General features: G+C 50.6%; 1 protein-coding gene across 1 annotated transcript in view; it reads left to right on the top strand.

The window, feature by feature from the left end:
• The window catches only part of LOC147122459 (netrin-G1-like), a 73884-nt gene that overhangs the window by 14784 nt on the left and 46686 nt on the right, over positions 1-12414 (top strand). The window contains exon 2 of the mRNA XM_085983619.1: positions 3786-4828. Within this exon, the coding sequence (XP_085839745.1) occupies positions 4586-4828 (243 nt within the window). The 5' untranslated portion in view covers positions 3786-4585. The remainder of the gene's footprint in view (positions 1-3785; positions 4829-12414) is intronic.

A 12414-nucleotide genomic window follows, 5' to 3' on the forward strand; every position in this document is an offset into this window, starting at 1 on the left:
GACAGCACAACGGCTGCAGAGATGGTCCCTTTTCCTAGGGGCACACCAATATGACATTGAGTACAAAGGAACTAAACAGCATGGAAATGCTGATGGATTGTCATGTCTACCGTTGCCGACGGTGGAAGAAGAAGACCTTGCAGTGGATCCAATGGAGTTATTCCACTCGACCACAGTCGAATGTCTCCCTGTGACGAATGCAAACATAGAAAAGGAAACACGGAATGACCCGATACTATCACGGGTCTATGATTTAACGGTGAAGGGATGGCCAGCACATGGCGAACCACTGCTGCCAGCATTCTCGCCGAGAAGAGAACAGCTGTCAGTGTGCAGAGGAACCTTGATGTGTGGATCCAGAGTAGTAATTCCACCTAAGTTGACGGATAGAGTGCTCAATGAGCTTCATGAGGGTCATCTGGGTGGGGTAAAAATGAAGAACTTAGCCAGAGTGTTTGTGTGGTGGCCAGGAATCGATAGAGAAATCAAAGAGATGACCAAGAGCTGTGCAGGATGCCAGAAGGTCCAAAACGCCCCACCACAAGCTCCTCTGCATCCATGGGAGTGGCCCTAATCTCCATGGTAAAGGGTGCACATTGATTTTGCTGGTCCCTTCATGGACTTGATGTTTTTAATTGCGGTGGATGCACATTCAAAGTGGCCAGAGGTAATAAAAATGTCCTCAACCACCACGGAAAAAACTATCACAGTTTTACGAACCATATTCGCCAGGAATGGGCTGCCTGAACAGATTTGCTCTGACAGTGGACCACAGTTTGTGTCTGAAGAGTTCCGGAGGTTCTTAAAGAACAATGGTGTTAAGCATTACACATCTGCCCCATATCATCCAGCCACTAATGGATTGGCCGAGAGGCTTGTCCAAACATTCAAGAAGGCTATCAAGGCAATGTGTAATGAAGATATACCCCTACAACACAAGGTGGACAACTTCTTGTTTGCCTACCGGAATGCGACACATGCGGTTACCAACCAAACTCCAGCCATGATGTTCTTCAATCGAAGACTACGATGCCGCTTGGATTTGATTAAGCCAAAAGTCCGAAGAGATGTGGAGAACAGGCAGTTTCAGAATATGAATGAAAGGCCGACCAGGAGTTTTAAGATAGGTCAACCAGTTTTGGCCCGGGACTACTGCACAGAGAAATGGCAGCCAGGAACGATTTGTACACGACAAGGACCTCTCATGTATACCGTGGACGTTGGGGAGAGCATTGTAAGATGCCATGCTGACCAGATTCTAGAGTCACTGGAAAACGTCAACTCCACACCACGATCTGATACACCTGGTAATGAAATTGACGTTCCAATTGCAGCTACCGCAGAACCGGTAATATTGGAAGCAGATGAACCAAACAACGACATTGATTCCGACTCAACATTGCCAGAAGAACCTGATACCCCAAAGAGGCGTTATCCAGACAGAATCAGGAAGCCTCCTCAAAGACTGAACTTATAATTGCTTAAACTTAACCAATGTATCTAGCAACAGTAATTGTGATTGTAATTAGTTATCATTCAGTTGTTAAATGAATGTTATGTACTGTTTATCTAAAAGGGGAGGAATTGTTGTGTATGTACCTTTAAGAGAATAACTGGTCTCAGACTGCAGTACCGGCAGTGACCACCCCCTGTATAAAAGGCGCTAGTGAGCCTCTGTGTTTTTAGTTTCACTATTGACTTCCACCAGTAAAGACTTATTTTGTTCACTCCTGCTGTCCGTGTCTCAATTATTCACGGACGTAACAGAGATGGTGAGTGTGTGTTGGGGGTGTGACTGGAGATGGTGAGCGTGTGTTGGGGTTTGAGCAGGAGGAGTGACGTTAGGCCCAGAAGGTGACGGTGGATTGTGCTGCTCGAGCTGAAGGGGAACAGCATTACGTGGGAGGAAGTGAGACATTCAGAGACTATTTCTGCTCGCAGTGCAGCAGTTTATAAAATCCTGGAGTATTTATTATAGAAAATGGGTTATAAATATCCCCGTTACTAGTCTGTGTATCAGTCACAGCCCAGAGTAACACCTTGTGTCGTGAAACAGGCCATGGGAGGGTCACCAAACCCAGAGTGTGACCGTGTTTAAAGGGGTGACTTTTTAAACTAAGAATCAGAATAATTTTGCTTTTCCAGTGTGAGCTGCGGCTGAGATTGAGGGGAGATGATGGAGGAAGGAGAAGAGATTTTGATTCTGCTGTTCCTCCCCTCCTCTCCTGAAGGAACTGACTCAATCACAGTCCAGAGTCTCGAGCACAGAATCCGGCCCGACACTCCCAGTGCAGTCCTGAGGGAGCGCTGCACTGTCGGAGGGACAGTACTGAGGGAGCACTGCACTGTCGGAGGGGTGGGACTGAGGGAGTGCCTCACTGTCGGAGGGGCAGTACTGAGGGAGTGCTGCACTGTCGGAGGGGCAATACTGAGGGAGTGCTGCACTGTCGGAGGGGTATTACTGAGGGAGCACTGCACTGTCGGAGGGGCAGTACTGAGGGAGTGCTGCACTGTCGGAGGGGCAGTACTGAGGGAGCGCTGCACTGTCGGAGGGGTATTACTGAGGGAGCACTTGATGCGCTATCAATTACTCATAAAAGACCGAGAGTTAGAAGAGTAACTAAAGGCTTTTATTAACAACAGAATGGAGGTCTGCCTCGAGTGGTCGACAGGCCCAGGATACAAAGGGCTGGGGAGCAGTCACCTTTATACTAGGACCTGTGGGAGGAGTCAGCCGAGGCATGTCCAGGCATGTACACAGTGGAATACAAACAGGACAAACAGGAATACAAACAGTGGTTTACCACAGCACTGCACTGTCGGAGGGGCAGTACTGAGGGAGTGCTGCACTGTCGGAGGGGCAGTACTGAGGGAGCGCTGCACTGTCGGAGGGGCGGTACTGAGGGAGCGCCGCACTGTCGGAGGGGCATTACTGAGGGAGTGCTGCACTGATGGAGGGGCGGTACTGAGGGAACGCTGCACTGTCGGAGGGGCTGTACTGAGGGAGTGCTGCACTGTCAGAGGGGCAGTATTGAGGGAGTGCTGCACTGTCAGAGGGGCAGTACTGAGGGAGTGGCGCACTGTCGGAGGGGCAATACTGAGGGAGTGGCGCACTGTCGGAGGGGCAATACTGAGGGAGCGCTGCACTGTCGGAGGGGCAATACTGAGGGAGCGCTGCACTGTCGGAGGGGCAATACTGAGGGAGTGCTGCACTGTCGGAGGGGCAGTACTGAGGGAGCGCTGCACTGTCAGAGGGGCAGTACTGAGGGAGTGCTGCACTGTCGGGGGGCAGTACTGAGGGAGTGCTGCACTGTCAGAGGGGCAGTACTGAGGGAGTGCTGTACTGTCGGAGGGGCAGTACTGAGGGAGTGCTGTACTGTCGGAGGAGCAGTACTGAGGGAGTGCTGCACTGTCGGAGGTGCTGTCCTTTGGATGAGACGTTAAGCTGAAACCCCATCTATCCTCTCAGGTGGATGTAAAAGATCCCACGGCAATATTCGAAGAAGAGCAGGGGAGTTATCCCCGGAGTCCTGACCAATATTTATCCCTCAACCAACATCATTAAATAAAGGATAATTGGCCACTTATGTCATTTGGTATCTTAACGAGAGACATTGAGCCGCCTCCTATTGGCTGCTGTGATTCACAACTGGTGATTATTTCTGTAACGCTGCAGCTAATGGGAGGCGGAGTCTGAGGGTGGGGTCCAAGGCCGAAGGTCGATGGTCAAAGGTCAGGCGCAGCACCTATTCCAAAATTCATTGATTTTATTTCTCTCCAAACAGGGAACTGATGCCAGAAGGAAGAGATGATCGATGGGAAACAGACTCTGGTCAGGAGACAGTCATCACATTGGGTCCCAGTACTGACTGATCAGCCAATCAGAACATCTGTCTGACAGCGAACAGCTGGGGGAAAACAGCTGGAATCCCAACACCCGGCACATCTGCATCAACACTGGGAAAACAGCTGGAATCCCAACACCTGGAACATCTGCACCAACACTGGGAAAACAGCTGGAACCCAACACCCGGCACATTGCACCAACACTGGGAAAACAGCTGGAATCCCAACACCCGGCACATCTGCACCAACACTGGGAAAACAGCCGGAATCCCAACACCCGGCACATCTGCACCAAAACTGGGAAAACAGCTGGTATCTAACACTGGAATATCTGCACACATTGCACCATGTTACTGGAAGAACATCTGGAATCCTACCACCAGGAACAGGGATAAATAGCTGGAATCCTAACACCCGGCACATCTGCAAGCACCGAGATCACCGCTCTCTGTGTGGGGTCCAGTCGGAGCAGAGACCCCCTGAATCACCCCCAGACGGACCGAGATCACCGCTCTCTGTGCCGGGTACAGTCGGAGCAGAGACCCCCTGAATCACCCCCAGACGGACCGAGATCACCGCTCTCTGTGTGGGGTCCAGTCGGAGCAGAGACCCCCTGAATCACCCCCAGACGGACCGAGATCACCGCTCTCTGTGCGGGGTCCAGTCGGAGCAGAGACCCCCTGAATCACCCCCAGACAGACCGAGATCACCGCTCTCTGTGTGGGGTCCAGTCGGAACGATGCATCTGTCCGGTTTGTTGCTCCTTCAGGCCCTTTGGGCGGCCCTGTCTCTCGCCGCTCAGCACTTCCCGTCCTGGGGTCACTACGACCTGTGTAAGGCTCAGGTTCACTGGGACCAGGGGCTGAGTTGGGATTACATGGCCTGCCAGCCCGAGGCCGCCCTGCTCACCAGGTTCCTGAAGGTCAGGTTGGATCCCTCTGACAGTACGTGTGGAGAGACCCCCGAGATGTACTGCACGCTGGTGAGTAGAAGCCTTTCTGAGCCAGCCTCTGTTGTGTGTCGCGCTGTGAATGGACGCTCACTGAACGGCCTTTATCAAAGGGAATTCCATCCAATCTCCTACATTTGCTTCATTAACAGAGGCATCGAGTCCAAAAGCAAGCGAGTTATGGTGAACCTTTATAAATCACTGGTGAGGCCCCAGCTGGAGTATTGTGGCCAATTCTGGGTACACTTTAGGAAGGATGTCAAGGCCTTGGAGAGGGTGCAGAGGAGATTTACTAGAATGGTGCCGGGGATGAGGGACTTCAGTTATGTGGAGAGACTGGAGAAGCTGGGATTGTTCTCCATAGAACAGAGAAGGTTAAGAGGAGATTTAATGGAGATGTTCAAAACCATGAAATGTTTTGATCGAGTAAATAAGCAGAAACTCTTTCCAGTGGCAGGAGGCTCGGTAACCAGAGGACACACAGTGAAGGGAATTGGCAAAAGAACCAGAGGGAGATGAGGAGAATGTTTTTACAGCGAGTTGTTGTGATCTGGAATGTGCTGCCTGAAAGGGCGGTGGAAGCAGATTCAATAATAACTTTCAAAAGGGACTTGGAGAAATACTAGAAAAGGAAAGATTTGCAGGGCTCTGGGGAAAGAGCAGGGAGTGGGACTAATTGGAGAGCTCTTTCAAAGAGCCGGCACAGGCATGATGGGCCGAATGGCGATCTTCTGTCCTGTCTGATTCTATGACTCTATTCAGTGTGGTTTTAGAATATATCCTTCAAACAATCTTTAAATATCGAGGACCTAAACGGAGCAGCGTTTGGAGTCCGGCGATTCTCCCTTGTGGATTATTATCTTGGTGGAGTTTTTTTATTCATTCTCGGTGTGTGGGAATTGTCAGCAAGACCTGCATCTACTGCCCATCCCTAGTTGCCCCTTGAGAAAGTGGTGCTGGGCGTTCCTCTTGAACCGAAGGAGATATTACGACAGGTAACCAAAATCTTGGTCATAGAGGTCGGTTTTAAGGAAGGACTGTAAGGAGGAGAGAGAGGTAGAGAGGCGGAGTGGTTTAGGGAGAGAATTCCAGAGCTTAGGGCCCAGGCAGCTGAAGGCACGGCCACCAATGGTGGGGTGAAGGAATTGGGGGATGGACAGAGGTCAGAGTTGGAGGAGCGCAGAGATCTCGGAGGGTTACAGGGCTGAAGGAGGTTACAGAGATAGAGAGGGGCAATTTTACTGGACTGGGAGCCAATGTAGTTCAGTGAGCACAGGAGTGATTGGTGGACGGGACTTGGTGTGAGTTAGGATATGGGCAGCAGAGTTTTGGATGAGCTACCGGAGGGTGCAAGGTGGGTGGCTGGCCGGGAGAGCGTTGGAATAATCGAGTATGGAGGTGAGAAAGGTGAGGGTTTCAGCAGCAGTTGAGCTGAGCCGGCTGGAGACGGGCGATGTTGCGGAGGTGGAAGTAGGCGGTCTTGGTGATAGTGAGGACATGGAGACAGAATAACAATCTGATAAGTTGCATTTAGTGAGACTGTGAGGATATGTAACCCTGCTGGACTGAACAGCAAAGGTCAGGACACGTAAAACACAAAACTTGCTGCTTCACAGCATCTCGGCATAAGGGGTGGCAGTGATTGTAAAATTAGTCACAGTAATAGATGTGAGGAGGAAGGTCGAATGTTTATAAACACCCCCCTGGAGCCCCTGATCCTGTGTCTAAACCCTGTGCAATATCTCCAGTGGGGCATATGTCCAATTGTGTCTCTGAACCCTGTCCAATATCTCCAGTGGGGAATATGTCCAATTGTGTCTCTGAACCCTGTGCAATATCTCCAGTGGGGAATATGTCCAATTGTGTCTGAACCCTGTCCAATATCTCCAGTGGGGAATATGTCCAATTGTGTCTAAACCCTGTGCAATATCTCCAGTGGGGAATATGTCCAATTGTGTCTGAACCCTGTCCAATATCTCCAGTGGGGAATATGTCCAATTGCGTCTGAACCCTGTCCAATAACTCCAGTGGGGAATATGTCCAATTGTGTCTCTGAACCCTGTCCAATATCTCCAGTGGGGAATATGTCCAATTGTGTCTGAACCCTGTCCAATATCTCCAGTGGGGGATATGTCCAATTGTGTCTGAACCCTGTCCAATAACTCCAGTGGGGAATATGTCCAATTGTGTCTGAACCCAGTCCAAAATCTCCAGTGGGGAATATGTCCAATTGTGTCTCTGAACCCTGTCCAATATCTCCAGTGGGGATTATGTCCAATTGTCTCTGAACCCTGTCCAATATCTCCAGTGGGGAATATGTCCAATTGTGTCTCTGAACACTGTCCAATATCTCCAGTGGGGAATATGTCCAATTGTGTCTCTGAACCCTGTCCAATATCTCCAGTGGGGAATATGTCCAATTGTGTCTCTGAACCCTGTCCAATATCTCCAGTGGGGAATATGTCCAATTGTGTCTCTGAACTCTGTCCAATATCTCCAGTGGGGAATATGTCCAATTGTGTCTCTGAACCATGTCCAATATCTCCAGTGGGGAATATGTCCAATTGTGTCTGAACCCTGTCCAATATCTCCAGTGGGGAATATGTCCAATTGTGTCTCTGAACCCTGTCCAATATCTCCAGTGGGGAATATGTCCTATTGTGTCTGAACCCTGTCCAATATCTCCAGTGGGGAATATGTCCAATTGTGTCTGAACCCTGTCCAATATCTCCAGTGGGGAATATGTCCAATTGTCTCTGAACCCTGTCCAATATCTCCAGTGGGGAATATGTCCAATTGTGTCTCTGAACCCTGCCCAATATCTCCAGTGGGGAATATGTCCAATTGTGTCTCTGAACCCTGCCCAATATCTCCAGTGGGAATATGTCCAATTGTGTCTCTGAACCCTGTCCAATATCTCCAGTGGGGAATATGTCCAATTGTGTCTGAACCTTGTCCAATATCTCCAGTGGGGAATATGTCCAATTGTGTCTCTGAACCCTGTCCAATATCTCCAGTGGGGAATATGTCCAATTGTGTCTCTAAACCCTGTCCAATATCTCCAGTGGGGAATATGTCCAATTGTGTCTGAACCCTGTCCAATATCTCCAGTGGGGAATATGTGCAATTGTGTCTGAACCCTGTCCAATATCTCCAGTGGGGAATATGTCCAATTGTGTCTCTGAACCCTGTCCAATATCTCCAGTGGGGAATATGTCCAATTGTGTCTGAACCCTGTCCAATATCTCCAGTGGGGAATATGTCCAATTGTGTCTCTGAACTCTGTCCAATATCTTCAGTGGGGAATATGTCCAATTGTGTCTCTGAACCCTGCCCAATATCTCCAGTGGGGAATATGTCCAATTGTGTCTCTGGCCACTGATGTTTATAATGTTCAGTCTGTCTGGGGCTGCTGGGAGACTTTTCATTTCCTGAGGATCCGATTTCGCCCAAAAGACACCAGACTGGATCCCAATCAGTGTTGCTGTAATCTCACCGTGCCTGACAACCTGATCTGAGCGGGTTTCAGTCCGATATAAACTGTTCTGCAATGAAGTCATTGAGATGTAAATCAGGACTGTTTCTAAATATTAATTATCCTCTCGTTGAGTTAATCATCTCCTCAGGATAATTGGTTCCTACATCATTGTTAGAGGGAAAACTCCTGATTTAATCATCAGCCGTATGTTTCACCAATCATTGAAAATGTGTAATTTATTGCAGAACATGCAGTTTATCAGAGGGAATTATTCTCTAGCTCAATTAGTAATCTGTTATATAAATACGAGGAGTGTTTGAGGTGAATCTTGCAGCAGTTCCACATTGCACTGTGGGAGCTGTGTGTGAAACACTGCCCGGACCCAGTGAGACCAGACTCGGTGTCACTGTGTCAGCTTCACCTCCTCAGGACCTCCCAAAGCGCTTCACAGCCAATTAAGTACTTTTTGAAATGAATCATTTTTCTGTCAACGATATGGCGGCCGCTGCACTTTGTCGGCCTTTATCCCGTAGTTTGCATGTTTGAATATGGAACAGTTTTTTCCACGTGTTCTCGCTCCTTCTTTCCCAATCTGTTCCATCTCCTGAACTTCTGTTCTCTGATTCTGTATTCACTGTGAGTGGGTGAGTGAGACGGAAAGACTCCAGGGTGAGAATGTATTCAGACTCTGGCTGGAATGTTGGTGCAAAGACATTAATTCCTACTCAGAATCTGTAGATTTTAAAATTCTCATCCTAGTGTTCAAACCGCTCCAGCTCTACAACCCTCCGAGTTCTTGAATTAAGTGGGATGAAGATGCAGAGACCGGCCCTGACAATGATCGCTGCTCACTCCACCCACGGACTGAGTTATAAATCACTGGTGAGGCCCCAGCTGGAGCATTGTGGCCAATTCTGGGCACCACACTTTAGGAAGGGTGTCAAGGCCTTGGAGAGGGTGCAGAGGAGATTTACTAGAATGGTGCCAGGGATGAGGGACTTCAGTTATGTGGAGAGACTGGAGAAGCTGGGATTGTTCTCCTTAGAGCAGAGAAGGTTCGGGGATTTGATAGAGGGGATCAGAATCATGAGGGTTTTGATCGAGTAAATAAGGAGAAACTGTTTCCAGTGGCAGGAGGGTCGGTAACCAGAGGACACAGAGTGAAGGGAATTGGCAAAAGAACCAGAGGGGAGATGAGGAGAATGTTTTTACAGCGAGTTGTTGTGATCTGGAATGCGCTGCCTGAAAGGGCGGTGGAAGCAGATTCAATAGGAACTTTCAAAAGGGAATTGGAGAAATACTTGGAGGGGAAAAATTTAGAATCATAGAATGATAGAATGGATAAAAAATCTCCACCAAGGTAATAACCCAAAACGGAGAATAGCCGGATCCAAACTCTGCTCCGTTTAGGGCCTCGATATTTGCTGTTTGATATACCGATCAATTCATCCAATGAAAAGCGACGAGTTAAGAAAGTAACGATAGGTTTTTATTGGCTAAATAACAGAGCCCACCCTCGTGGGTGATCGGATCCAACAAGGAGGAATACCAGCCAGTCGACCACCTTTATACCTGGGCAGGCAGGTGGAGCCATGGGCGGAGTCAGCAGTGGTCAGCCCAGGTATAACAGCGTGACAAGAGGCGACCTCGTATAGTGATACAACAGTGTGAACAGTGATAACCATTGAGTAATGATATAACGGTGATAACTATAGTGTAACGATAGTGAACGACAAAAGTGGTTTACCACATTCACCCCTTGTTTAGATTTGAGTCCGGCGGGGTGATGTGTACTACCAGTTCTGGTATGTCAGTCTGTCCGGAGGCCTCGTAAGCCTTTCTGATCGTCGCAGCGGCGGTGTTGCATTCTCCGGTGGTGATGCTGGTGTCTGCGTGGTCGGCGAGGGCTCGTGGGGTTCCGGCATGCCGTCTACCTGAGCTGGAATCGCGGGGGGGGTGGGGGGGGGTGAAGGTGGTGTCTCAGGAGTGCCCGAGGGTGCGAGGTCTCGCAAGGAGACTGTGTCCTCCCGCCCGTCTGGGTATGCCACATAGGCGTACTGAGGGTTGGCGTGCAGGAGGTTCACCCTCTCGACCGGGGGTCCGTTTTATGGGCCCTCATGTGCTTTCGCAGCAGGACGGGCCCCGGAGAGGTCAGCCAGGTTGGTAGCGAGGTTCCCGTAGTCGACTTCCTGGGGAAAACGAACATTCGTTCATGGGGGGTGGCGTTATTGGCAGTGCAAAGTAGTGACCGGATGGAATGCAGCGCTGCCGGGAGGACTTCCTGCCAGCGGGAGGTTGGGAGGCCCTTAGACTTTAAGGCTAAGAGGACGGCCTTCCATACAGTCGCGTTCTCTCTTTCCACCTGGCCGTTCGCTCGAGGGTTGTAGCTGGTGGTCCTGCTTGCAGCAATACCTCTTGCTAGTAGGAACTGGCGGAGTTCCTCGCTCATGAAGGAGGAGCCCCGGTCACTATGTATATAGTTTGGGAACCCGAACAAGGCGAAGAGGTCGTTCAGGCATTTAATGACCGTGGTACTGGTCATGTCTGGGCAGGGGAAGGCGAAGGGGAAACGGGAGTACTCATCAACAATGTTGAGGAAGTACACATTACGGTCAGAGGACGGGAGGGGCCCCTTAAAATCGATGCTCAAGCGCTCGAAGGGGCGGGTGGCCTTGATCAGGCTTGCTCTGTCCGGCCTAAAGAAATGCGGTTTGCACTCGGCACAGGTCTGGCAGTTCCTGGTCATGGTCCTGACCTCCTCGATGGAGTAGAGCAGGTTGCGGGCCTTAATGAAGTGGTAAAGTCTGGTGACTCCGGGGTGGCAGAGGTCGTTGTGGAGGGTCTGAAGTCTATCAATTTGCGCGTTGGCGCATGTAATTCGTGATAGAGCATCAGGGGGTTCGTTCAGCTTACCTGGCCGGTACAAGATATCATAATCATAGGTGGAGAGTTCGATTCTCCACCTCAAGATCTTGTCGTTCTTGATTTTACCCCTCAGCTTGTTATTAAACATAAAAGCGACCGAACGCTGGTCGGTGAGGAGGGTAAATCGTTTGCCTGCCAGGTAGTGCCTCCAGCGTCGTACAGCCTCCACAATCGCCTGGGCCTCCTTCTCGACCGACGAGTGTCGGATCTCAGGGCCCTGTAGGGTCCTTGAGAAGAAGGCCACCGGTCTCCCCTCCTGGTTAAGGGTAGCGGCTAGGGCGAAGTCGGATGCATCGCTCTCCACTTGGAAGGGGATGGACTCATCCACCGCGTGCATTGTGGCCTTAGCAATGTCTCCCTTAATGAGGGAGAAGGCAGCGCACGCTTCCTCCGTAAGGGGGAAGGATGTGGACTTCATGAGGGGTCTGGCTTTGTCTGCATAATTGGGCACCCATTGGGCATAGTAGGCGAAGAGCCCCAGGGTTCTCTTCAGCGCCTTTGGGCAGTGGGGGAGGGGTAACTCCATGAGGGGGCGCATTCTTTCGGGGTCGGGGCCGATGAGTCCGTCCTCTACTACGCAGCCGAGGATGGCAAGGCGTGAGGTGTTAAACACACATTTCTCCTTATTGTAGGTGAGGTTCAGCCGTTGGGCCGTACGGAGGAATCTCTCCAGATTAACATCATGGTCCTGCCGGTCGCGGCCGCAGATGGTGACGTTATCTAGATAGGGGAACGTGGCGTGCAGCCCGTTCTGGTCAACCATCCGGTCCATCTCCCTTTGGAAGACCGAAGCCCCGTTGGTGACGCCGAAGGGAACCCTAAGGAAGTGGTAGAGGCGGCCATTCGCCTCGAAGGCGGTATACTGGTGGTCCTCAGGGCGGATAGGGAGTTGGTGGTAGGCCGAGTTAAGGTCGATGGTAGAGAATACTCGGTATTGTGCAATCTGATTGACCATATCAGATATGCGGGGAAGGGGGTATGCGTCCAGCTGGGTGTATCGGTTTATGGTCTGGCTGTAGTCGATGACCAGCCGGTTTTTATTGCCGGTCTTAACGACCACGACCTGAGCGTGCCAGGGGCTGCTGCTCCCCTCGATGATGCCCTCCTTCAGGAGACGCTGCACCTCGGAGCTAATGAAAGCTCTGTCCCCGGCGCTGTACCGCCTGCTCTTGGTGGCGACGGGTTTGCAGTCGGGGGTGAGGTTAGCGAACAGGGA

The sequence above is a fragment of the Somniosus microcephalus genome, chromosome 3 (genome assembly GCF_052327205.1).
Source record: "Somniosus microcephalus isolate GS21.2 chromosome 3, FLI_Smic_1.0, whole genome shotgun sequence".
NCBI lineage: Eukaryota > Metazoa > Chordata > Chondrichthyes > Squaliformes > Somniosidae > Somniosus > Somniosus microcephalus.